Raw genomic sequence first — 26,053 nt, 5'->3', positions numbered from 1 at the left:
GGACCCACAGCTGGAGGTCACTGACCCACAGCGACTGCAACCCACATCTGGGGGTCTCTGCCCCACATCCGGGGGTCACTGACCCACATCTGGGGGTCTGGGACCCACAGTGTCTCTGCCCCACATCTGGGGGTCTCTGATCCACAGTGGGGGGTCGCTGACCCACAACAGTATCTCCGTCCCACATCTGGGGGTCTCTGCCCCACAGCGACCGTCTCTGCCCCACATCGGGGGGTCACTTACCCACAGCACGTGACACCAACCCACATCTGGGGGCCAGTGACCCACATCTAATGGTCTCTGCCCCACGGCGAGTAACCCCGACTCACGGCGGCTGACTCTGCCCCACATCTGGGGGTGTCTGCCCCACAGCAAGTGTCTCTGCCCCACACTGGGGGGTCACTGAACCACATCTGGGGGTCTGGAACCCACAGTGTCTCTGCCCCACATCTGGGGGTCACTGACCCACATCTGGGGGTCTCTGACCCACGGTGGGGGGTTGCTGACCCACATCAATATCTCCGCCCCACATCTGGGGGCCTCTGCCCCACAGCGAGTAACCCCAACCCACGGCGGCTGACTCTGCCCCACAGCAAGTGTCTCTGCCCCACATCTGGGGGTCACTGACCCACAGCGATCGTCTCTGCGCCACATTGGGGGTCACTGACCCACGGCAGGTGACACCGACCCACATCTGGGGGCCTCTGCCCCACGGCGAATAACCCCAACCCACGGCGGCTGACTCTGCCCCACAGCAAGTGTCTCTGCCCCACGTCAGGGGGTCTCTGATCCACGGTGGGGGGTCGCTGACCCACATCAGTATCTCCGTCCCACATCTGGGGGTCTCTGCCCCACAGCAAGTGTCTCTGCCCCACATCGGGGGGTCACTGACCCACATCTGGGGGTCTGGGACCCACAGTGTCTCTGCCCCACATCTGGGGGTCTCTGATCCACAGTGGGGGGTTGCTGACCCACAACAGTATCTCCGTCCCACATCTGGGGGTCTCTGCCCCACAGCAAGTGTCTCTGCCCCACATCGGGGGGTCACTGACCCACGTCTGGGGGTCTGGGACCCACAGTGTCTCTGCCCCACATCTGGGGGTCTCTGATCCACAGTGGGGGGTCGCTGACCCACAACAGTATCTCCGTCCCACATCTGGGGGTCTCTGCCCCACAGCGACCGTCTCTGCCCCACATCGGGGGGTCACTTACCCACAGCACGTGACACCGACCCACATCTGGGGGCCAGTGACCCACATCTAATGGTCTCTGCCCCACGGCGAGTAACCCCGACTCACGGCGGCTGACTCTACCCCATATCTGGGGGTGTCTGCCCCACAGCAAGTGTCTCTGCCCCACATTGGGGGGTCACTGAACCACATCTGGGGGTCTGGAACCCACAGTGTCTCTGCCCCACATCTGGGGGTCACTGACCCACATCTGGGGGTCTCTGACCCACGGTGGGGGGTTGCTGACCCACATCAGTATCTCCGCCCCACATCTGGGGGTCTCTGCCCCACAGCGATCGTCTCTGCGCCACATTGGGGGTCACTGACCCACGGCAGGTGACACCGACCCACATCTGGGGGCCTCTGCCCCACGGCGAGTAACCCCAACCCACGGCGGCTGACTCTGCCCCACAGCAAGTGTCTCTGCCCCACGTCAGGGGGTCTCTGATCCACGGTGGGGGGTCGCTGACCCACATCAGTATCTCCGTCCCACATCTGGGGGTCTCTGCCCCACAGCAAGTGTCTCTGCCCCACATCGGGGGGTCACTGACCCACATCTGGGGGTCTGGGACCCACAGTGTCTCTGCCCCACATCTGGGGGTCTCTGATCCACAGTGGGGGGTTGCTGACCCACAACAGTATCTCCGTCCCACATCTGGGGGTCTCTGCCCCACAGCAAGTGTCTCTGCCCCACATCGGGGGGTCACTGACCCACATCTGGGGGTCTGGGACCCACAGTGTCTCTGCCCCACATCTGGGGGTCTCTGATCCACAGTGGGGGGTCGCTGACCCACAACAGTATCTCCGTCCCACATCTGGGGGTCTCTGCCCCACAGCGACCGTCTCTGCCCCACATCGGGGGGTCACTTACCCACAGCACGTGACACCGACCCACATCTGGGGGCCAGTGACCCACATCTAATGGTCTCTGCCCCACGGCGAGTAACCCCGACTCACGGCGGCTGACTCTGCCCCACATCTGGGGGTGTCTGCCCCACAGCAAGTGTCTCTGCCCCACACTGGGGGGTCACTGAACCACATCTGGGGGTCTGGAACCCACAGTGTCTCTGCCCCACATCTGGGGGTCACTGACCCACATCTGGGGGTCTCTGATCCATGGTGGGGGGCCTCTGCCCCACGGCGAGTAACCCCAACCCACGGCGGCTGACTCTGCCCCACAGCAAGTGTCTCTGCCCCACATCGGGGGGTCACTGACCCATGGCAGGTGACACCGAGCCACATCTGGGGGCCAATGACCCACATCTGGGGTTCTCTGCCCCACGGCGAGTAACCCCGACTCACGGCGGCTGACTCTGCCCCACATCTGGGGGTGTCTGCCCCACAGCAAGTGTCTCTGCCCCACATTGGGGGGTCACTGAACCACATCTGGGGGTCTGGAACCCACAGTGTCTCTGCCCCACATCTGGGGGTGTCTGCCCCACAGCAAGTGTCTCTGCCCCACATCTGGGGGTCACTGACCCACATCTGGGGGTCTCTGATCCACGGTGGGGGGTCGCTGACCCACATCAGTATCTCCGCCCCACATCTGGGGGTCTCTGCCCCACAGCGAGTAACCCCGACGCACGGCGGCTGACTCTGCCCCACATCTGGGGGTGTCTGCCCCACAGCAAGTGTCTCTGCCCCACATCGGGGGGTCACTGACCCACGTCTGGGGGTCTGGGACCCACAGTGTCTCTGCCCCACATCTGGGGGTCTCTGATCCACAGTGGGGGGTCGCTGACCCACAACAGTATCTCCGTCCCACATCTGGGGGTCTCTGCCCCACAGCGACCGTCTCTGCCCCACATCGGGGGGTCACTTACCCACAGCACGTGACACCGACCCACATCTGGGGGCCAGTGACCCACATCTAATGGTCTCTGCCCCACGGCGAGTAACCCCGACTCACGGCGGCTGACTCTACCCCATATCTGGGGGTGTCTGCCCCACAGCAAGTGTCTCTGCCCCACATTGGGGGGTCACTGAACCACATCTGGGGGTCTGGAACCCACAGTGTCTCTGCCCCACATCTGGGGGTCACTGACCCACATCTGGGGGTCTCTGACCCACGGTGGGGGGTTGCTGACCCACATCAGTATCTCCGCCCCACATCTGGGGGTCTCTGCCCCACAGCGATCGTCTCTGCGCCACATTGGGGGTCACTGACCCACGGCAGGTGACACCGACCCACATCTGGGGGCCTCTGCCCCACGGCGAGTAACCCCAACCCACGGCGGCTGACTCTGCCCCACAGCAAGTGTCTCTGCCCCACGTCGGGGGGTCTCTGATCCACGGTGGGGGGTCGCTGACCCACATCAGTATCTCCGTCCCACATCTGGGGGTCTCTGCCCCACAGCAAGTGTCTCTGCCCCACATCGGGGGGTCACTGACCCACATCTGGGGGTCTGGGACCCACAGTGTCTCTGCCCCACATCTAGGGGTCTCTGATCCACAGTGGGGGGTTGCTGACCCACAACAGTATCTCCGTCCCACATCTGGGGGTCTCTGCCCCACAGCAAGTGTCTCTGCCCCACATCGGGGGGTCACTGACCCACATCTGGGGGTCTGGGACCCACAGTGTCTCTGCCCCACATCTGGGGGTCTCTGATCCACAGTGGGGGGTCGCTGACCCACAACAGTATCTCCGTCCCACATCTGGGGGTCTCTGCCCCACAGCGACCGTCTCTGCCCCACATCGGGGGGTCACTTACCCACAGCACGTGACACCGACCCACATCTGGGGGCCAGTGACCCACATCTAATGGTCTCTGCCCCACGGCGAGTAACCCCGACTCACGGCGGCTGACTCTGCCCCACATCTGGGGGTGTCTGCCCCACAGCAAGTGTCTCTGCCCCACATCGGGGGGTCACTGACCCATGGCAGGTGACACCGACCCACATCTGGGGGCCAGTGACCCACATCTGGGGTTCTCTGCCCCACGGCGAGTAACCCCGACTCACGGCGGCTGACTCTGCCCCACATCTGGGGGTGTCTGCCCCACAGCAAGTGTCTCTGCCCCACACTGGGGGGTCACTGAACCACATCTGGGGGTCTGGAACCCACAGTGTCTCTGCCCCACATCTGGGGGTGTCTGCCCCACAGCAAGTGTCTCTGCCCCACATCTGGGGGTCACTGCCCCACATCTGGGGGTCTCTGATCCACGGTGGGGTGTCGCTGACCCACATCAGTATCTCTGCCCCACATCTGGGGGTCTCTGCCCCACAGTGAGTAACACTGACGCACGGCGGCTGACTCTGCCCCACATCTGGGGGTGTCTGCCCCACAGCAAGTGTCTCTGCCCCACATCTGGGGGTCACTGACCCACATCTGGGGGTCTCTGATCCACGGTGGGGGGTCGCTGACCCACATCAGTATCTCCGCCCCACATCTGGGGGTCTCTGCCCCACACGGAGCCTCCCCACCCCCTATGGGGTGCCCCACAGCCTCCCCAATAAACCCCTTTTTTTACCTTCCCCCTTCCCACATCCATTTCTGGGTGGTACCTCGCAGCCAAGCCTGTGGAATACGAGGACGACGCACCCTTAATCACCTTCTGCACGTGGCCCGTGCACACAGGACACCCATGGGTTTTTAGGGGCTTTGTTACTATCTGGATTGCCATCGGTGACCTCCAGTGCTGCTCGTTGTCTCAGGTACTGGGCACGTCATTAAACCCTTCCCAAGATGTATCAGGCTAATCAGAGCGCCAGCCTGTGTTGTTCGCTGCGTTCGAAGTGGTAACCCTGTCACTGAGCTGCTCCTCACACCTGCAGGTACACCCGTCCCTAGCGCAGGTGAATAGCAAAAGTTTTTTCACACTAGAAAATTATCTCTATTTACCCCTGTGGTCAGCTCTTTTCTGGCACATCTGGAGCTGGTTTCAGACCAGCATATTTTGTTGGTGATGCAATTTGATATTCTGAGAATTAAGAGGCCAAAAGAATATAAAACTAGGCCAGAGTCTTTTCACCAGCAAGTATAAAAAGATTCTTGTCATTGCTCTTAACAGTGTCCTGATCCTGGAGGTAGTCAGAAGCAGCATAATTCCAGGCATGGGTTTTACCTACCTGCTTCATGCTCAAGTAGACATCTGGTGACCCTTCACCGCCGAAAGCATTGCACAGTGGCAGCAAGGACATCCTTGTCCTGGACATATTTGGAGAGATTCTCCTCCCACATAACTTCCCACATCAGTCTCACGGTTCTGAGTAACCCCTCTCTCACAGGTTGGCAATACTATCAAGGTGAATTTTATGAAAAAGAGCCAGTGTGGAAGAGCCAGAATGATACTGAGAGAATAAACTATCAATTCAGACCATGTGCTGTCCTGAAGCATCATAGATTTGTAGCAACTGTAAGTCTGGGACATAAGCTTCCCTGACCCATAAGGATTTGCCTAAACCGAGCCCATGTCCCACCACTATGATAGTACAACACTGATTCACACCAGCCAAAGGTCTGTTTCAAATTCTTACTTGAACTCTTCTGTGGTTTGGTTTCAGTTTGGAAAACAGTGATGAGACAGCTCCCTGCATGGCTGTCAGTCCTGAGCTGGCTACCCCTCTATCACCGAGGCAATCAGAAAACTCCCATCTGACAATTTCTGTGGGGATTGAATCTTGCGGGTGTTTTGCTTAGCCACATTCTGGGAAAAGCAAACCAGCTCCTTGCATCTGACTTTCAGAGGCCTTCAAATATCCGAGGATGGTATTGGAGGTAGTCATCTGAGCCAAGTATCTAGTCTTAATTCTTCCACTAATGCTAACGTCTATCAGCATCACTGTCACAGGAACTGCCCTCATCATTTCTGACACATCAGTTGACTGCAGACATTGCAGGAGGATTGCCTCTGGCTCAAACTCTGTCTCTTGTGCCAAATGCAGCACCTTCCTCTATGGGAACATATTGCTGCTTATGTATGACGTTTTCCAAGCCTGCAGGAACTGTTGACCTTTCTCCCATCTATCCTTGTTCTTGTCTATGTTTGCTGGACATCCACTGAACAAAGGAATGGCACTGACCTTCACAGCAGATGTCAGCATAGATAGGACAAGTAGAAAAGGGAGGGGAAATGTTACTAGAGTTTTCCTTCCAACACCCCTTAAGATGCTACTGTGGTAGAGACATCAAAAATGCCAATAGACAGCTAAATGAGATGGATTTCCTGTAATCTCAGATTCATCATATTTTACCTGTTACTCACAATAGCAAACACTGAACTAAGAAGAGGTCTGTGTGGGCTGGAGGAGCATTCCTGTCTACAGAGAGTGATGTAGCTCATACTAATTAGGTGGTGCACAGCTGGAGAGGTGTGCTCTGACCCAAGCAATCTGTAGGCACAGATTTCAGCTTTTCTTATCTGCAAAGAGCCTACCACCACCAAAACAGCAGTACTGTATAAAAGCAATGAACAGAAATGTCAGTGGAAGTGAGGGTGGGTAGAAGGGGAGGTGAACTGTCCCCTGCCACCCCTGCCATCCCAAAAGGGCATGAGCTGATTCTCAGAGGAAAGCAAAAGTGACATTAATCTCTGGAGAAGTGCTCTTCAGACACTTGAGACACTCAAGCTCAGCGGAATACAATGTGGGAAATCTATTGTGGTTCTGATAAATAGCTGACTCCCACACCACCTGGAGAAGGTGGCCATCGTAAAGTAGTAGGCTGAAGCCTTCTTGAAACCAGCTGCCTTGTCTGAAGAATGACAATTGTCTCTATGTCTAGGACAGAGACCTACTTCTCTTTTTCCCTTAAACAAGCATTAGTTAGACCTGCGTTCTTCTGTCTCAAATCTCAACAGCAAAGTACAGACTAGACCTAACACCAGGCCCTCCTGTCCCACTGCAGAGCTTAGAGAGTTCTGAAACCAACCACTGGGAAGTGCCTGGGCAAATGCACTGAGGACTTTGCCTTGGTCTTGAACTCTCCTTCAGCCATCTGCGACAGCTGGAGACAGTGCCCATGGCTTGGTGGGCTGCCAGAGGAAGCTGTATGTTTCCATCCTGTGGTCTCCTGCTGTGACCATTTGAGGGCTGCTTACAGGAAAGGTAGCAGCTGGTACTGGGAGATGGACTCCTCTCCATTCCTGCATCAGGAAACAGCAGACACCACCCAGCAAGCTGAGTGCCGCAGGCATGCCCTCAGCAGCACCTGCACATACTGCTTTGTTTGGACTCTACTGCCTCAGACACAGACCACCTCAGTTTGTCATTGTCACCCATAATCATTTTGCTCACTGACACCAAACAAGCCTAATGGAAAAATGAAGCTATGGTCTATTTAGCAAGACTTAAGGGCACCCTCCTAGTTATAAGTTTGGAAACAAAAGTTCCAAGTAAAACAAATACCAAACTCAGTCTCAGCCTGTATGTAACAAGTATAGTCCTTTCTGGTTGCTTAACATCTCGTACTCTGGAGTCCCGAGACAAACCACAGCCAGCAGACCTGATGTTTTTCAGATCCTGCTGCAAAACCCTACAGCTGTGATCTTCTCAAGCCAATTTGCAGCACCAGTGAGCAGTGCTTTGCCTAGATGCTGCTACTACATATTACTCCCTCTATTTTTTTGCCCCAGCTGTCACCCATTCCCCTCTTTTTATTTCTTTTCTTCCCCTCCTCCCCAAGAAGCAAGCATTGATGGTGACCCCTCTTCTACTTCCATACTGGGGCTTACCATCTTTATTCTAGTTTAATGTGCTATAACCCATTCTTGTTTTCCAACTTTTACTTCCCTAAAAGATTTTAGCATTCATTTATACAATTTCCTGATTACTGCAATAATCTAACAGAGTATAGTTACAATGGAGCATTGCCCTATTCTGCAAATGAAATAGTCTAAAGAAACATGAAATGTATAGCTGTTTTATGAGCTCATGATCTTAGGTAAGTGATTAGCTTTCTGTCTCATATGATATATAAGGACATGTTAATAGCGGACACAACTGAGCTAGGAACAAGTTCTTTTGGGCAAGTTACAAGAGCAAGTTTTCCTTTCCCAGCTTTGGCAAGGGCTCGGTGTGACATTCGGTCCAACTGGCTGCCCCAAGGTAGAAGTGATCAATTACCCCTACAGCTGCCAATGGCTGGGGAAGTCTGGAAGTAAAGTCCCTCTCTTTTGTAGCTGGGTTTCTGAATATCTTCTTTTAGTGGGCTCCTGTTGCCTGTGGCTTGCCTGTTTCAGCTCTGACTGACCTGTAATGGCTTTTCTCCTTCACAGAATATGGGCAAACATACAGACAAGCAGAGGCTGAATGAAGCAGACTGTCATCTTTCACAGCATGCCTTTTCCTTCCCAGCCATTTTGCCTTGCTCATCGCATGTTCCAGCCCTCAGCAAGGACCAAGTAGACTCCTTACTGGGTACTGTCACGTTGTAGTGTGACCATTTGCACTAGCACCCCGCTCAAGATACATGTGCTCTGGCCCTTGCATCCTTGTGTGCCTCCACTAATGTAGTTGTAAGTCTTAAAAATGTCCATTGGAGCCATCAGCTACCAACAGAGACCAGAGAAGAACACTGCAATTAGCAATTCCCCTCAAAAACCTTCCCATTTGCCTTTTCTCAGTCTTGACAGTGCCTAAACATGACACCTAATTCAGACTTCCAGTATCCAGCTGGTATCTTCTGCCGCAAGCAAAGAATTTCTTCTGCATCTTCATTCAGGATTTACCTGCCCTAAATGACCATCAGGAGCCAACTGGAAGAAACAGGGTGTCTTCAGAAATGGATTCATCTCATCATAAGGCTTATGTCAGAGTTGGTCTCTGATGGTGCCTATACCTCTTCACTGGCCATAAACCCTTACTTCTTGTGTTTCTATCCTGGGGCAGAATCACATATCCTCTCAAGAGCAAGTCCCAAGCCCTAGATATGCAAAAGCACCTTCCTCTTCCAGACAACTCACCTCACGCACTGTTGTCCAGCCCAACCTTTTATTTCACAGGTATGACTCTTTGGCATACAAAATTGCAGGGTTCACTGTCCTCTGAGTGAAAATTTGAGAGGAAAGAAATCCTTCTTAGTTCTCAGGGAAATTATTTTGTTCCCAGCAGCAGGGGAGGCTTCAGAGAACATGGTCACCTGGTCCTGCCTCCACAGGGTGATGCACATTGCAGCAAAACCCTTCCAACAGTCACTTCCAATAGTCACCGCAAAGAGGCAATGAAAACCAAACAGTCACTGACCTCAGTCATGAGCCCTTTCCACATAATGCAGAGCACATCAAGCCCCGTAGGTTGTGGAGCAGTCTGAGCTCCTGATAGCTTCTTTCCGAAACTTCCTCAGCAGGAACCATTAGCAAAACCTCCTCTGATTGCCAGGTGACACGGGCCAGGAAATGCCACCCAGAAACTTCTCCGTGAAGCTGAATAACTTGTGACTGAATGAGGGCATATCTTTGAGGCACACATCCAGTTGCAACTGAGAAATGGCAAGTGATGGCAAGTCTACCACATCCCACTTAACAAAGGTCGTCAGCAACCATCGAGACATCGTTGTGACAATTATCAATATGTGAAGCATTAAATAAATCAGAACAATATCTTTACCTAAGAGGCTGGCATCCTTGTGCCACTGGGGTAATCAAGGCAAAAACAGTCAAATGATTTGACCAAATTCACCCAGTCAGCAGAAGATGGGAAAAAAATTGTGTGTCCCGATTCCCAGGCCAATGATCCTGGAGGACCTCAGGCCAGTGTCTCTTTGTTCCTGAGATACCCTCTAGGTGACCTTCCACACTTTCCTCTCGGCACATGCCTACAGTTCACCTGAATGAATAAGGTGGTCCCAGTTATGTGGATTTCTTTCTTCTCAGATGCTGTATGCAGAGAACCTGATTATGCTTTATAGAATATGTGTTAGGCTGGAAATACACAATGTTCTAAGCTCAATACAAGCATTATGGTCTAAGCTGAATTTATACTTCGCTGATTCTGAATTTTTAAAATGCCTAGAGAGAACAGCCACTCTTCAGGAAAAACCTTAAAGAATCATCACCACTGATCCTTGCACTTCTCTGCTTTATCTGATTGCCTTTTAAAGCCACTTATTATCTTAATTTTAGGTTTACAAAATCCACTACTGTAAAGTGTGATGTTCTGCTGACTTCTAACGTACCACTGGTACAACCACCTCTGAAGAGAGAGAGCAGGAAAACAGCACTTACCTGGGTTACTTTTGGAGGTGCGCACAGGGGTGTAATGGTTTTTGGAAGATGTCCTGACTGGGGTGTTTTCTTTGGGGGAGGTATCTATGGCCGAGATAGTCTCTCTTTCACAGTGTGCTATTGGGATTGGTCCCTGCTGCCTTAAGATGTCAGCCAGAGCCCTGAGGAGAGAGAAATACAGGAAAAATGTATTTTCACAACAGTAGCTAGAATGGCATTCAGCATTTTCACTTCCACAGTCACCGTGTGAATCCAGCAGTAGTTGGATTTCTACCATAAACAGAAAAAAGCAACAATAATGACCAAAAAATGTCTTAAAAGCTCAGGGGTTTTTTGTGTGTCTGCTGCATGTATTTACAGGCTTGCCTGGCTGTTGTTTAGTTTTTCATATGCTTCCACTAATTCACTTCACCCCAGGGTTATGTTATCTCTCCATCATTTTCCTTGCTGTCAGTGACAGCGCAGATGAACTGTTCTCCATAGCATAAAGCACTGCCTTCAGAAAGAGTCACCACTGAACACGTCAGAGCCCTAAGACTCAGGCGCTGTGACCTTCTAAAGGTTACACCAAAACTACCCTGCCCAAGTCAAACTTCTTTAAGATTGAATCACGTTAGGAGTCTGGTCCCCACACTCCTTAAATCCTTTTTTTTTCTGCAAGAAGCTCAATACACAACAGTGGTGGGAGTGGGTTTCTTAAAGGAGAACCAGCAGTCCAGAAGAAAAGATTAAACCATTTTCATGGGTTAATGTCAACACAGCCATTAGCCTACCTTTAGCTTTTTGTCCATTAGGGATTTATTTAATGGTACTGAGGTCTCTCTGCTATTCCCCAAGAAAAAGAAATGTCACACAGTTCAGTTGCAGCCAGTGTTTTCCCCTTGAACGAGTGGATACTCAAAGATTTTTTTCCTCTGTGAATATCATGGACACGGTGGAACAATTATAGCGTGAAATGCACTGATTTTCTTAGTGCAGCCACAAGCTATCTCTTGAGCCACAGAAAAAGGAGGAAGGGATTGGCTTGTGTGGATTATAAGGGACAGTGGCATTTGAAAAATGATAGTGTTTGAAAGGTGCTTTTCACTTGGCAGAGGGAATATGCCTAATATCACCTCGCACACCAAGAAAGATATAAGGAGGAGAAATTCCTTCACTGCGTATTGATGAGAATGATGCTGGTGTTACTCCTATCTACCAGCATTCCTTAAATGCCATGCTTCTGGTCTTTCATATGAGAAATAGTTTGGGACTTGAGTCGGTTCCATTTTCCAAATCATTTCCTCTACAGACTGCTATCCTTGTGCATAATGAATTGCAACACTAATGTGCTCTACAAAAGAAATTGGAAGATCTCAGAGGTTCCAGAAGAGGATTACATTAGTTCACAACCACCCCATACAGAATAAGAATATTTTTACCTTATTTGATTATTTATTGTTTGTAGAGAGAGCAGCATAGAGGCTATAACCAATTATATGATATGTATATATGCACATATACTGATACATATGGAGTTGGAGGGGTTGTCACATGCAGGGACATGAGAGCGCAGATTTTTTTTTTATGCTAAGATGGGGTCAGAGAGAGGTGAATGTGGCAACAGTAAGAGACAGATACTTAGCCCTGTGCCAAGTCAGGGCTCCTTCTGTTTGCTCCTGTGGTTATTCCTCACTGAAGAAGAGGAACTGGTATTTGGTGTTCTCCAAAAGATACTGAATTCCCACTGATTGACACAGATCTGTTGGCGCTTACTATCTTTTACAATCACACCTGAGGTATCTCAAATGGGTCATCAACTTACAGGACATGTCTGAAGTTTTGGTCCCTTGCCCAAGGTTGTACAGAACATGAGTGGTAAAACTAGGACCTGAAGCTGGGGCCTGAGGTCTCTGCCCTATGTGACACTGTACAGCTCCCTCCTGAGGAGAGGATTCATTCAATCACCAGTAATCCTGATGGCTTTTCTAGGCAAATACCTCCCCACTGCATTACAGATCTTGCTGATTGGGGAGGATGTGGGAAGCTTATGAGGTCTGTCTATTTGGCACCAGCATCCAGTACATCCCATTGAAGACAACACATTTTCTAAAGACAGCAGTTTGGCAGAACTGAGCCCTTGATACATATCTCCAAGATATATTAAGCACGAGATGACCATTTAATGGCATCTGCAGTATAGAAATGCTAAGAGTAATTTTTCAATCACAGAGATTGTATTAGGACCATTATTTACTTGCCCATAGTGACTTGGGCTCATTTTGAACAATTGTCGAAGACACTCTTAGTATCAAGAGTGCAATCACTCAAGAGTACAGAGGAACATGACAGCGTGGATAACACTAAAACACTGTATAGCACTTAGCTTAATATAAGAGAGCCAGCTGGGCAAGAAAGGTCAGGTCAGGGACCGGTGTACACTCAGAAGGTGCTGTGTGGGATGAGGTACACAGAGGCAGTACAACAAATTCAAAGATGAGGAAGTGGAGTTGGAGGTACTGGTGAGATGGAAACAGAAGAGTACAAACCAGTTCTCCCTGAAGCTGAGTTTGTTTAACCTGACAAATAGAGGTTAAGAGAAGACCTACATTCCACTCATGGGGAGCTGTAAAGGAGACAGAGCAAGGCTGTTCTTGGAGGTGTAAGGCAAGGAAGACAAGAGGCAATTAGCACATGTTCCAGTAAGGGCAATTCCACTTATTTATAAAAGAAAAAAAAGTCACAGTGGGATAGCAAAACACTGAAGCAGGGACCTAGAGAGGCTGAGGGATCTCTGTCCTTGGAGGTCTTAAAATTCAGCTGGATAAGGCCCCAAACAACCTCCACCACCATTGAAATTGGCCTTGCTTTAAGCAGATGGAATGATGAAGGACCTCTAGATGCCCCTTCCAACCTAAATTCTGCTACAGTTCTGAGTCCAGGACCACCTTACACTGCAGGTCACCTTGTTTCCCCTGATACTGTTGTCCTTTCTGCTACCATCATTACTCTCTGAATGGGGTTTGACACAGTCCTAAGAACATAGCTTCCCCACCTCCTGGATGGACAGTTTACCTCCATTCACTAAAAATAATTGAGGCAATTGAAGTGAACGTATTCCGGACCAATTGGAGCTGGTGAGAAGTACCTCATCCTCTCAGTCATTATCTACCTGAGAGCCAAACCGTGAGCCTGCTGCTCTCCATGAAGACAAAACCATGTGCTTAGGATAATATTTCAGTTTTTGAACGGTTTCTCATAAAACTATGCTTGGCTGTTCCTTGGTTACAGCCAGGACCTGAACTGATTCTTACCACAAACAAAAATACAACTCAGGTGGTAAGAACAAATTTAACCTCTTCTTTGTTTTTCATCCTAAAGGAAGAGTAATAACAGCTACTCTAGGGAGTTAGTTGGTCACAACATAACAAGGAAATGATTTCTAGTCAGGTGCCAGCCACATGGAAGGAAGGAGACTGTTACTCTCATGGACTGAAGAAATCACAGGTGATACTCAGGAAAGCAATGTCTGCTGTGTCAGGCTTTACACGAGATAAATTGAACATGACTTTCAAAAGCAGACCTAGCTCATAAGTTCACATTGTTTTAGTCCCATACACTTAGCAGTGCTGAACATGTGATCTTCTTATGTCCTAAACACACCAAACTGTGTGTCCTGAGTGCTCACTCTTTGTCCTCTTCTTTAATGTCTACAGAGAGAAAAAGACTGTTCAGCACCAGCAGAACAAAACATTATAGGTGGAGGAGAAACTCAAACTTGGATCAAACTGGTTAGTTCCTTGCCAAATCAATCACATTGTTGTGTGTGATCCAGTTTATTTCCGTAAAGCACAGAGGGCTAAGCCCCACGCTGGTGGAAGGTCAGTCACACTTAACTAAGGAAGGATTTGGTTGGTATAAGTCTCTTGGGTACAGCTGTCTAATTGTTCACTGCAAAAGCTTCAATAATAATAGAGTGATAGAATCACTTGAAATATTTGGGTCTTGTGTGTGCAGCCATTTGGTCACAATTAGTCCCACTGATGTCAACAGCATCCTAAATATGGCTAGGAGACACTTCAGAAACCTTTCTATGACGACACATCTCTTATCTCAGGAAAACAAACCTCACTCACTGGAACGTGTTACCGGTGGCAGCGGATGGAGTAGCTAGAGTTGCGTAACTGTACAATCATATCCTGAGATAATGATTTATGACAGCTTTTTCATTAACGTCATTTATGTGAGAACACTAAAGCTTCTTTCCATGTAAATCCAGAATAGACATAGTGACATCAGGAATGTTGTTCCAGACCAATGCTGGACTAGCAGCGTGGGAGAAAAACCTACTGATGTCTTGAATGGCAGGAGATCCCAAGGCAGAGCAGGTCAGGTTCTGCTCTCAGGTACATCAGCAGGGAAGGCTCTTACGCAACTCTGGACTAAATGAGTACTTTGGGAAGAAACGTGGTGGGATGAACACAGGGACCCTAATGCAAAGAAGTAGTTGTGGCCATTTGCAAAAGGAAAAAGAAAAAAAAAAAGGTCTTGTTGGAAATACAAAGGGCCAAAAGGGATGAGGGTAAGCAGTAGGGTAGCAAGGCTGGGCATCAGCTGGGGCCCTGATATTGAAAGATGAAATCAACAGACTTTGCTAAAGAGAGAGCGAAGGCAAGGCAAACTGGGAGAGGGGCAATGGCAGGGAGTGACAGAAAATCAAAACAGAACGAGTAGAGTAGTATAAAACGGAGAAATAAACAGGAACAAACTGCAGCAAAGACCAGGCAGGGTGTGAAGTCCAGCAGATATGTGGAGGGTATTCATCTCTCAGTCCTAGCATGGAGATGTGGGAGGGAAGAGAGGAGCTTCTTCGTGCAGTATGGAAGTAAATCATCAGTAATGATTTTTCAGGCTCAAGGGAGGTCATCCTTCCTCTCCACGTAGCACTGGTGAGACATATCTGGCATGCTGTGTCCTGTGCTGGGCTCCACGTGCACCTCATGGAGTGGGTCCGATGAAGGGTCACAAAAGTGCTTAAGGGTTTAGAGCATCTTATATATGTGGGAGAGGCTGAGACAGCTGGGACTGTTAAGCCTAAGGAACAGAAAAGCTCAGGGGGATCTTATCAATGCATATCAATAACTGATAGGAGGGTGTAGAGCAGATGGAGCCAGGCCCTTCTCAGCGGTGTCCAGTGACAGGACAAGAGGCAATGGGCACAAATTGAAATACAGGAAATGCCACTTAAGCACAAGAAGAAACTCGAGAGTGTTTGAACACTGAAACAGTGTCCTGGTAGGTCACAGAGTCTCCATCCTTGGTGACATTTAAAACACAGCTGGTCACAGTCCTGGGAAACCTGCTCTAGCTGACCCTGCTTGGAGTCTGGACTGGTTGATCTCCAGACGTGCCTCAAACCTGCAATTCTGTGATTCTGTAGAGTTTGTGTAGCCAAACCAGATTGTCCCACTGGAGGGTCCAGCCCAAAACACCATAAAGAAATAGGTTCAAAACACAGCAGAGAGAACCCCCACTAGGCTGCTGATCCCTAGCTCCAGGTCCATTTTTGTAAGTGGCTCTTCCTACAGTAACTATCACTCTGTGAAACACTCCCATCTTCCACAGCCACTAGCAGTGCCTTGGCTTCCTGACCTCAGCAATCCCAGCGTGGTGATTTGCTTGTCTCCTCCACCCATGGGGAGAAAGTCCTTGCTCTTAAGTGCTCTGTGGACTGAAGGAGGAAGGATTTGCTTGTTATCACTGAGAAAGATTGAGGCAGGTTTGGGACCAGAGCCCATAGTTTCCCTGTCTAGTGCCCCCTTCAGTGGCCAAGGAAGCTCCATCTGAATAAACGCATCCCTGGTATCCCTGGCTATTTGTCAGGTTTTTTCAGGACCTGTCTGCGGAAATGCGGAACTCATGTCAGTGTCCTAGGGCTGGCAAGGACTTTATGGACTGTATTTGATGAGGATATCTTCAGTTCACACATGACCCTCTCCTCTTGGGCTGGAGAGAATAAACACGCAGATCTTGGGGAAACAGGGAGAAGCAAAGAGCTGCGACAGAGAGGAATGTCTGATTTAAGGAGTGAGTTTGCAAGACGTCAGCGTTTGCCTCTGCAATGAGCTCTGAGGTACATCAGATAGTGTGATAGGAGCAAGTACAGTGAAGAAGTAACATTCACCTGCAGAGGCTGAAGGGACCTTATAGCCAGAGAGAATATGAAGTTGCAGTGGCTGTGAAGGACCAGCTCACTTTAGCACATTCTGCCCACTCACCAACCCAGTCACGAAACTTAACCTGCTGTCTTAATTACCAATGAGGTAACAGCAGGCTGGAGGAGTGCTGCCCTTCACCACAGCCTTTTTTGAAAGTAGTGTCCTGTTTTCCCAATATCTACAGATTTTCAATACTAACCGATAGTATGAATGTGGGCATAGGTATCCCTTTTACTGAAGACAAGGGGAGATTTAGTGACAGCTCCAACAGGCCGAGATACAGCCTGTGGGAAATAAGATTGAAGTAGAGAAGTCTGAGGATGCTGGATAGGAAAATGCAATGGGAAGAGCTATTTCCAGTAGTGCAGGTTGTACATACTCAAAACTTCCCTCAGCTGCCTTCTGAAAATCCCCTCTCTTGGGGACCTCACGTATGGGGTGTTAGAATGACCAAATGGACCTGGCAGAGCACAATAAAAAGAGCAGTGTCTGGCTGAGCTGAAAGCCTACTAAAAGCTGTGATGGAGTTTGTGGCAGAACTCCAATCAACTTCAGCACAGCCAGGATTTCACTACAAGTCCTTAAAAAAAGAGTGAGGTTAAAGACTACCCTATGCTCTCTCACTAACCCAGAAAGAAAGAGGCAGTTAGTCTGAGCGAGGCGATTGAGCTAGCCATGGAGCCAGCTCACCAGGAAGGGACAGGTCTCTCCAAGGGAGAAGGATTTCATTCATGGGCAAGTCAGGCAGAGCACATCCATGTATTCATGGTTTGGTTTGGCGCCTGTCCCCAGACCTGCTGCACGCCTTGTGAAGTTTCAAACACTGACCATAGAGCCACGTGCTGCTCTTGACCGAGCTGGGTCTGTGCTGTCCTATGAGACAGGCTCCCACACTGCAGTTTCTGCCAGCTGAGTGCTGCTTGCCTGTGTTATTGCTCCATGTTGGCTGTGAAATAGCAGATGGGAAGGCAAGTGTACCCTGCCTTTCATCAGCTCTCCCAATCTCTGCTGCCTCCTTGGCATCACCCCCACAGCACATGTCTGGCCCCACTCTCTGAAGGTGCTCTGATCTTACTACCAGGATGGGGCTTTAATTGATTACACAAACACCACTACAGACGGATACATGGAGGGAAACACGGGAATACTGCTTCAGCAAACCCCTCTGGGAGGCAGCCTCTTTTGCATGGAGGCGACTGCCAAAGCAGATCTTGTTTCTGAAAGTGCAGGGACTCAGCAGTGTACTAGAGATGCACCAGTCCCAGGTCAGCAAAAGAGATAACCGGTCTCTGCAGCTGCTAGGAACAAAAGCAGCTGGTGCTTCAGAGCAGGGTTTCTGGGGAGGAACAGTGGAAGCAGTTTTTCACAGTAACCTGAGTGGGCACGTGCTGGATGCCTGTACATGTGTGTGTGCGTGACTGTGTGTGTGTACAAGAATAGGTGAATGCACCCATGGAGTTAAGAAAAGAAAAATACTAAGCATCAGGACACCCTTCCAAGAGCGAAGTATTTGTGCACCTGCATCCAGCATAAGTGAGGAAACACTCTTTCTAAAAATAAATACTACAAGGAAAAGTCAAATGTCTTCTGAAACATCTCTATGCCAAATACAAGAATTATTTGTGAAGCTCCTGAAATGTAGTCTGGCTTTAATGACAAATTTCACTGAAATTGTGGACATACTAAGGACCACGTCATTACCCCAGATTACGACAGCAGAATGAGGCTGGCAGTTATTCTGACTCACCCTGCTTGGTGAACTCAAAACTAATGCATAGGTGACATAACTACATGATAGATACACACCCATTGTATGAATGCATGTATGTGGAAAATACATTTCAGCTGAAATAGAAGTAGTATGGGCATTACGCTGATAAATCAACAAGAAAACAACTGTTGCTGTAAGCTCATCATCTGTCCTGTCTTTATAATGTGAGGTGGATTAAGCAGCTGAAAAGTAAAGCTCCTGCCTTTGGGACAGGTTCTTTAGGCTGTATATCAAGAGTGGTAAATACCAGCAGTGCTTTGACTGCACATCTTACACAAGTACTTTACACATCTAACACTAATATACAAATTGAGTAAATCTCCTCCTATTGCTGTGACGTGGGCAAGGAATTTACTACAATCACTAAACTCACAATGAGTAATACTATTTCCTTTGAATAGTGATACAACAGGTCCGAAGAGAAAGAAACAGTTATGTAAAGATTTAGTAATTAGAAAGTTAAAATAAATCAGTCCAATTGACATTTCTTCACAAAGAGCCATTACACTGAGCAGGAAGTGGCCAGGGCAGCAAGGGTCAAGATCTACCTCTGAACCATCATCAGGCTATTCAGGGACAGCGAGAGGCACGAAGCCCTTGGTGCCCCCAGGAGCCGTGTCCTGCAGCATCCCCGAGAGCGGATGGACACCTGCCCCACTGCCGGCACAGCCCTGCTGCGCACTGGCCCAGTGGCCACCCCGACAGGCCCCTTTGCTTGAGAGAGCAAAAGGGACGCACCCAGAAAAGGAAGCACAGGTGCTGGGGAGAACTGGAAGTGCTGTTATTGCACAGAAAAGGAACTAAGCACTGGTCTTGATCATGGAAAGAAGATGAAATAAAAACAGCAGGTCCTGCTATGTATTTCATGGGCAGGAAAGTCTGCAGGAGTTATGCTAAGAGCTCAGTGGGTACAGTTTTTTAGTCTGTTGTTGGTTGTGCTCGTGTATCTGCAAGCCAGCAACAGCACTTGGTGGATAAGCAGCGCTTTGAAAAACACAAGTGCACACAGAAGAATTTTCATGCACAAGATATCTATTTTGCACCAAACCCTACGTTGTAAGCACAATTAAGGGACTTTAAACTTATTGAAGAAAACTGTACTTTCAGTGAAGAGCCATATCACTGCACAAAAGAGGTTGGGGCAAGAGCTGAACTACAGCAAGATATTTATTGTGAAAGAATTCCAGGCTTGTCTGCCTGGGTAATGAGACATTTGAGACCTCCATGCAATACAGCACACACAGATCTAAGGAAATACAGATTGCCCATGTGAGTAAGGGCAAAGGCAAGAAAAAGCACCATGATCTAATTTTCCTGATAAGGTTCAGATCTTCTTATGTGAAGAAGAAGTTTTAAAAGGCGTCTGATCTCCAAAGACGCACAGATCAACTGTTAGTTAAGGATATAAGAGATTACAAAACCAAAAGAGATAGTTCAGAGCTACACTGGATTCCCTTGACACCTTACAATGGAGGGTTACAAATAAAAAACGTTAATTAGAAAGCAGAAAAATATCAAAGAAATGGGAATTAGAGGCACTGAAATGATTTGGTGAAGGCATCATGTTTCTGAGCATAGTCTCTCTTAATGGGAGAAGTTCAGAAAGAAAGGCAAAGGCTCAGAAACAGCCAGCAGAAGTCTTTAGCCAGGCAGCCTCTGCGCCATTACCAAAGCCAGTCTCTTTATGAAGTAGATTCAGAGAGGAAAGCAAAAAAACCTGTTACCAAACTGTGCAAACCGCAACCAGAGCTTCAGCCTGAAATTTCCCCAGTACATGGAAGCGAAGCAAAGGGAAAACTATTTTGTACAGGTACGTGCATACAAATACACATCCTGCTTTGATTTGGCTAGTTGGGAATGGGCAATTCATCAGTGCAAACAGGGCAACGTTGAGGTCTTCTCCCTGCATGAGAGTTACCTCGACCACACTAAGGTGCAGGATTGGTTTGAAATAGAACTGGTCATGAGTAACTTCTCTGAAGCCACAAGATTGTGGCTTTTTAGGTTTTACCTTAATCAAGTCTGACATGTGCTTGTGGACCTATATTCTGTGCCTATGAGAGGGACAGGGCACTTTAGAGAAGACACTCAGAAACCATCAGGAATAAACAATACAAAGCAGGGCAAAGAGCAGACAAAAGGCACATGAGAGAGTCAGATGAACGAGACAGAGTGGAGTAAAAAAAGGCAAAGCATAAAAACTGATCACCGGAAAGAGAAAGAAAGCAAGGACAGCATCCAAAAAAGAAAATCTTCTGTAAAGTTCCTATGGCCAGGTGTGTGTTTGTAGCACTCTCTCCCTGCCCTAGGGAGGTATGAAGTTTGATTGCTTGGCTCAAGCAACACACACCAGCAGAGAACAGAACTGAATGAGCCAGCTGTGATTACAATTTGACAAACTAAGTCTAGAGATAAGACAGTTTTCACAAGCTCCACCGGTAGCAAAGAGGGCTGAAACTAGCTTATCTCCAGCGACCCCTCTAGCAACCATAGGGTCCAAGAGCTGTGGTAAGATGCAGCCTGCAGGAAGAGGAAACCTCCTGTATGTTAAGTTAGCATCATGCAAAACAGTGCATGCAGCCTTCCCACATCTGTGGACAAACAGATCCATTGCCTCTGATTCCTGTTGAAATTCAGAGTGCAGAGTAAAAATGGCAAGACATTGATCAATTTAACTGTGGTCTCTACATGGGAAAAGGATGTTCATTTATAAAAACAGTCACTGTTATTATTTAGAGCAGACGACGCAAAGGCAGAGACCAAAGAAAAGCGGAGCGCAAATATCTTTCCTCTTTGTAGCAACAAAGGTGCCCTAGGAGTAGGGTAACATGAAGCACTCAGAGCAGAAGGTGCTTGCTTCCCTTCTCCCTTTCAAAAGCCAAACCAGCCATCAGACACACTCCATGGAAGGGCAGATACAGAAGATGGCCTTTTAGCAGGATACAGAGCTAATTTGCTGGGAAAAATCCCAGCGCTTCTTCTCAGCAGCTACATGAGAACAGCTGGGCTCCCATCACTGCCCCGGGGCCATCACTCCCACTGGCTCCCTCTGGCTTACAAGTAAGAGGTTCGGCTGCCCAGGTGGCAAGCACTTGGTAACATTTCAAATCCTAGCTGCAAACTATAAACAGTTTCCAGTTCGTGCATTCCTAACTGGGCAGACAGTGCAATGGTTACTGCTGCTGAGGGCTAAACAGGGGTCACAGGGTGATACTACTAGCAGTGAATTATTTATGTACTGTAGCGTGGGGATTTAGGGTCGTGGCCCCAAGAAGAGAATATTCTGGGTCACCCCTCCTTGCTACAGGAAAACATACCCAGCTTTGAAAACAAATAGCTGATATTCCTTGCTCACCATCAAGGATTTCCTAACTTGTTCCAATACTAAAAGTAAAGCAAAGCTCTGCCCACTTCAGAAACGCTTGAGTAAAAAAAAATACCCTGACAAACTGATGAAAACAAACCATCCTCACAAATGCAGTCAGAGAGCAACAGCAGACAAAACATCGCTCTCAGAAATCAGCCCCAGCTTCTACCTGGAGTCCAGCACGCGTTAGTTCTGGCTGTGTAACTCCAAAGCAAGATCCAGACATGAGGTAGTCATATATGATCAGGCTGAAAGACCCTATAATCATTAAAAAATCAGCTAAGTTTAAAGCATTACAAGTGTTTCTGTAAAATATTAATATTTTAGCTCCTGTCTTCCAAAGCACTTCCACTTACTGCTCTCAGAAATGAACTTAAGTATCAGTTACTGTCCCTGCTCACCCCAGAATCACAGCAGTGCCTCTGCTTTAAAGGTATGTGGTAGTGCCTGAAAACAAGACCAGATTTTCAGCTCCGAAATGCACATGCATATCGCAGTGCACAGTCAGCCTTTCATTTCACATGAGAGTGACAGTCCTCCTGCGAATCTGTAAGCCCTCCTTTCTGTCAAAAGACATAAAATGAGCCCTGCCTCCATCAACATTTTCTTTGTAACTGAGTTAATAAGGATTTTCTGTAAAAGCTAGATGAGAACTTAACAGAGAAAGAACAACTACACACAGTACTGCTAACCAGCCATTTACAATGAAATACAATTGAAAGTGCGATCTTGCTTATGGTGAAGTACAGGGAAGTCTTGCTTAATCTTCCCTGGGTGTGGGATACTGTTCATGATAGGCTGTTTCTAGCCCGCTGTAATAATTTCTGTTTATACTGCTGTTCTCCTCATCCCAGAGGTTTTGGTGGGATGCACACTGAGATTTAATGCACGTCATCACTACAGTGAATTATTCTGGATGTTACACTTGACTCCAATTGACCTCAAACAGGTAGAAATATCTGACTACATTCTGATTTTCTCCTTCCCTGTTACCCAGCAGCAGTTCTCAGAGACAAACCACTCCACTTCTCATATTTACATTCTGCTTAGAGCGCTGATAGAATTTTTCCCCAGACCGATGCAGACCTTGTCTGCTGGAGATGCACTTCATAATATTTAAACCATCGTACAATGTTGATCAAGTTCAGGTAACACAGCTCTGAAAGGTATAATCTTTTACCAGCTACCATATTATAGAAGTCAATCAGTTCCTTAAAATGCTCTGAAAGTCAAGCTTTCCAAGCACTCAATCTGCCATTCATACTTCTACACACAGGTGAATCATTTTACCAGAACTTAACTAAATATAGAAGAGCAAGCATCAAAGAAATGAAAACATCAGGAATAATTCAGACAAGTCTGGCAACACTGTCTCTGATTTCAAAGGGTGGAGGATCCAACCCTGTAGCACACTGGAGCTAGAGCAAAAGTAACATATGGGCATCCGAGTCAGATTTCCAAATTTAGCGCGAAGAGAAAGCCGAGACAAAGTTGCCTTGAAGCCAAAAGCGCTGGGCAGTTGGGGAACTAGCCCTTGGTAAAGAAAACACTTAAAAGAGCCTATTTTCTGACCAAGCTACTTTGAGGATCCTTTACTATACAGACACAAGTGGCCTAAAAGATATTACGTTTTTAACACTGCGAAGTTATTCTGTTGCAAAAGCAGAGACCGAGGGCCGGGGGGGGGTTGCGATGGAATTCGTGGGCCAGACCCTCAGCAAGCGTAAACCAGCGTTACTTTTTGTCCTCATTGAAGGCACAGTAATTCACACCAGCCAGCACCCCTGTGTGTGTAGGCTAATAAAAGGGAGGAGTCTAAATAAAACACATCTTCCCAAATAAATAAAAACTGCGTCACTCATCTCTTTTTCTTTGTAAAAAGCTAAAATTCTTTCCCTCGAACTCTGTTGACTGCGAGAGTGTGACTGAAGTTCAGCCTTAAAAATACGGTCAATGATTTTAATTGTTTTGATTAAAAGTTCTTAATTAAAATAATTTTTATGAAGCATTACCTGCTAGAGATAAGGGATTTCCCCACTCATGCTCACATCTGTTCTTATAAAGAAGCTCCTCGCCAATTTTTATGTTCAAACACAGGAATCTCTTGGATTCATAGCACACAAGAAGTACATATCATTTGGAGCAGCTTTTTCACCAAAAAATAAATATGAACTGAGAGAGTACAGGCATTTGTCCAAAAGGAGAACTGTTATGGAAGCCTGAACTTTTGCTTTTAAACAGAATTTTCCCTGACATGTCGAGAGCGTTCTCTCTTATTACAGCAACGTGTAAAACCACCGAGAAAAGGGTATCAAACTACTTCCCTAGCAGCCATCCAGAGAGGACAGACTACTAGCTTGAGTTATCTGCATTTAGAGGGGAAATGAAATAAAAAAGGAAAGAAAAAGCACACTCCCCGATACCACTGCTTTCCTGAACACCCCTTGCGACCACAAGGCACCTGCCGGGAGGACACAGACCAATTTCCTTCGCACTTTTTAAACTTCTCCCTGGCCGGGCCAGGCAGGGCAGGACCCGCGGGGTCCGGGGCGCCTCTGCTGTCCCTGGGGTCGCTGGGGGGGTGCCGGGGGGGGGGGAGGCAGGAGGCGGCTCTGCGCCGAGGGGCGGGACGGGTGCTCCGCTGCGCGGGGCAGCGCGGGGCTGAGCTGGCCGCGGTCCCAGGAGCACGGGGCCGCGCCGGGGGGGGACAGGTCCCACGGTGCTGCTCCGGGGATGGGAGGGCTGAGCAGGGCACCAGGATGGGTCCCTAGATGGGTCGGGAGGGACGGTCCAAGGGGTGGGGTTGTCCCTGGACAGACCGCGCGAAGGAGGAACTCTTGGCTAGATGGTGGAAAGGGAAAATCCTTTGATGGGTGGTGCAAAGAGGGAACAGCTCTCACAGAGGAGAAAACCCTCGGATGAGTGGTTCAAGGGGGGACCCCTCAAAGCAATAGCACAATGGAAAATCACTTGGACAAGTGGCACAAAAGGGGAGCTCCCGGACAGCCATTGCAAAGGGGAAACCCTTGGAATGGTGGTGCGAGGGGGAGACTCATGGTCAGCCAGTAGCGCAAAGGAGAAAGGTTTGAACGGGTCGTTCCCCGAGGGACTCCTTGGACAGGCAGCGCAGTGGGGCAGCGTTTGGGGTGTGGTGCAATGGGGAACCCTTGGCCGGCCGGTTCAAAGGTGGAATTCTTGGCAGGGTCGTGCACAGGGAAACTCTTGGCTGGGCTGCACAAATGGGAAACCCTTCGCTGGACGGGTGAAGGGAGGACCCCTTGGATGGGTAGCGCAACAAGGAAACCCTTGGACAGACGAGGCAAAGGGAAACACTTGGAGAGGCAGTGCAAAGGAGGAACCTTTGGAGAGGAGGGTGGCCCTGGCCAGAAGGGGTGCTGGAAGCAGGGGGAGGATCGCACCTGTGTATGTTCATCTCCCGGGGCGGGCGCCGCGCCTTGTCGTAGGCCACCTTGGCGAAGACGCCGGCGATGAGCACGAAGGCGATGGCCCCGCACGAGATGTAGACAGTGGCGTTGGTGCTGTCCTTGTCCGGGTCGTACTTGTTGGCGTCGCCGTCGGCGCCGTTGCTGCCGTCGGCGGGCAGCGCGCCGCTGGCGGTGGTGGGGTGGGCCCACTCGGGGCTCTTGTAGTTGCGGCACAGGCTCTGGTTGAGCTTCTCGGCGCGCTTGTTGCAGCAGAAGCGGTAGAAGCAGGTGCCGCAGCAGTAGCGGAAGCCCGTCAGGCTGTTGTTGCACTCGAACTCCTTGTCCCACTGCCCGCTCACGTCGTAGTACCCCCAGCACGTCTCGTGTGCCGGGGCCGAGCCCCCGCCGCCGGCCCCGCCGCCGGAGGGTGTCCTGCCGCCCCCCGCGCCCTTCCCGCGCCCGGGCAGCGCCGTGGGGGCGGCAGCCCCCGGCCCCGCCAGCGTCTGGTTGAGGAGCTCCTTGCCCGGCTTGGGGGTCCGCCGCGGCGCCGCCGCCCCCTGGGTCCGGTTGCCCTTGGCGCGGGGGGGCCCCGCCGCCTGCGCGGCCAGCAGCAGGGCCAGGAGCTGCAGGGACAGCAGGAGCAGCGGCAGCAGCAGGTGCCGCGGCCCCATGGCGGGGCGAGGCGGTGGAGGCGGGGGGGGGGGGGGCGCGGGGCGCGGCGGGGCGCGGCGCGGGGTGGGGGCGGCGGGCGGCGGCGCGGGGCTCAGCGGCCGCGGCGCTGCCCCATGGGGGTGCGCGGGGATGGGGCGGGGAGGGGAGGGGGGGTGTCCCGCTGCTGCCGCCCGGCTCTTCAGCGGCGGCTGCCCGGCGCCGGGCGCTTCATGCCGGCGCGCAGCGAGCGGC

General features: G+C 49.8%; 1 protein-coding gene across 3 annotated transcripts in view; it reads right to left on the bottom strand.

The window, feature by feature from the left end:
• The window catches only part of SHISA6 (shisa family member 6), a 266,371-nt gene extending 240,550 nt beyond the window's left edge, over window positions 1-25,821 (bottom strand). For all 3 annotated transcript variants that reach the window (XR_012631577.1, XR_012631578.1, XM_074889373.1), the window contains exons 1-2: window positions 25,145-25,821; window positions 10,391-10,551 (exon numbers count right to left, since the gene is read on the bottom strand). Coding sequence is in view for 1 of the 3 variants with exons in the window: in XM_074889373.1 (XP_074745474.1) it covers window positions 10,391-10,551; window positions 25,145-25,821 (838 nt within the window). In the remaining 2 variants the exon portion in view is untranslated. The remainder of the gene's footprint in view (window positions 1-10,390; window positions 10,552-25,144) is intronic.
• Between the last annotated feature and the right edge of the window lie 232 nt (window positions 25,822-26,053).

This window comes from Strix uralensis, chromosome 19 (assembly GCF_047716275.1).
Source record: "Strix uralensis isolate ZFMK-TIS-50842 chromosome 19, bStrUra1, whole genome shotgun sequence".
Classification (NCBI taxonomy): Eukaryota; Metazoa; Chordata; class Aves; order Strigiformes; family Strigidae; genus Strix; species Strix uralensis.
The sequence above is the reverse complement of the archived record's forward strand: the minus strand, read 5'-3'. Positions and strand labels throughout refer to the sequence as shown.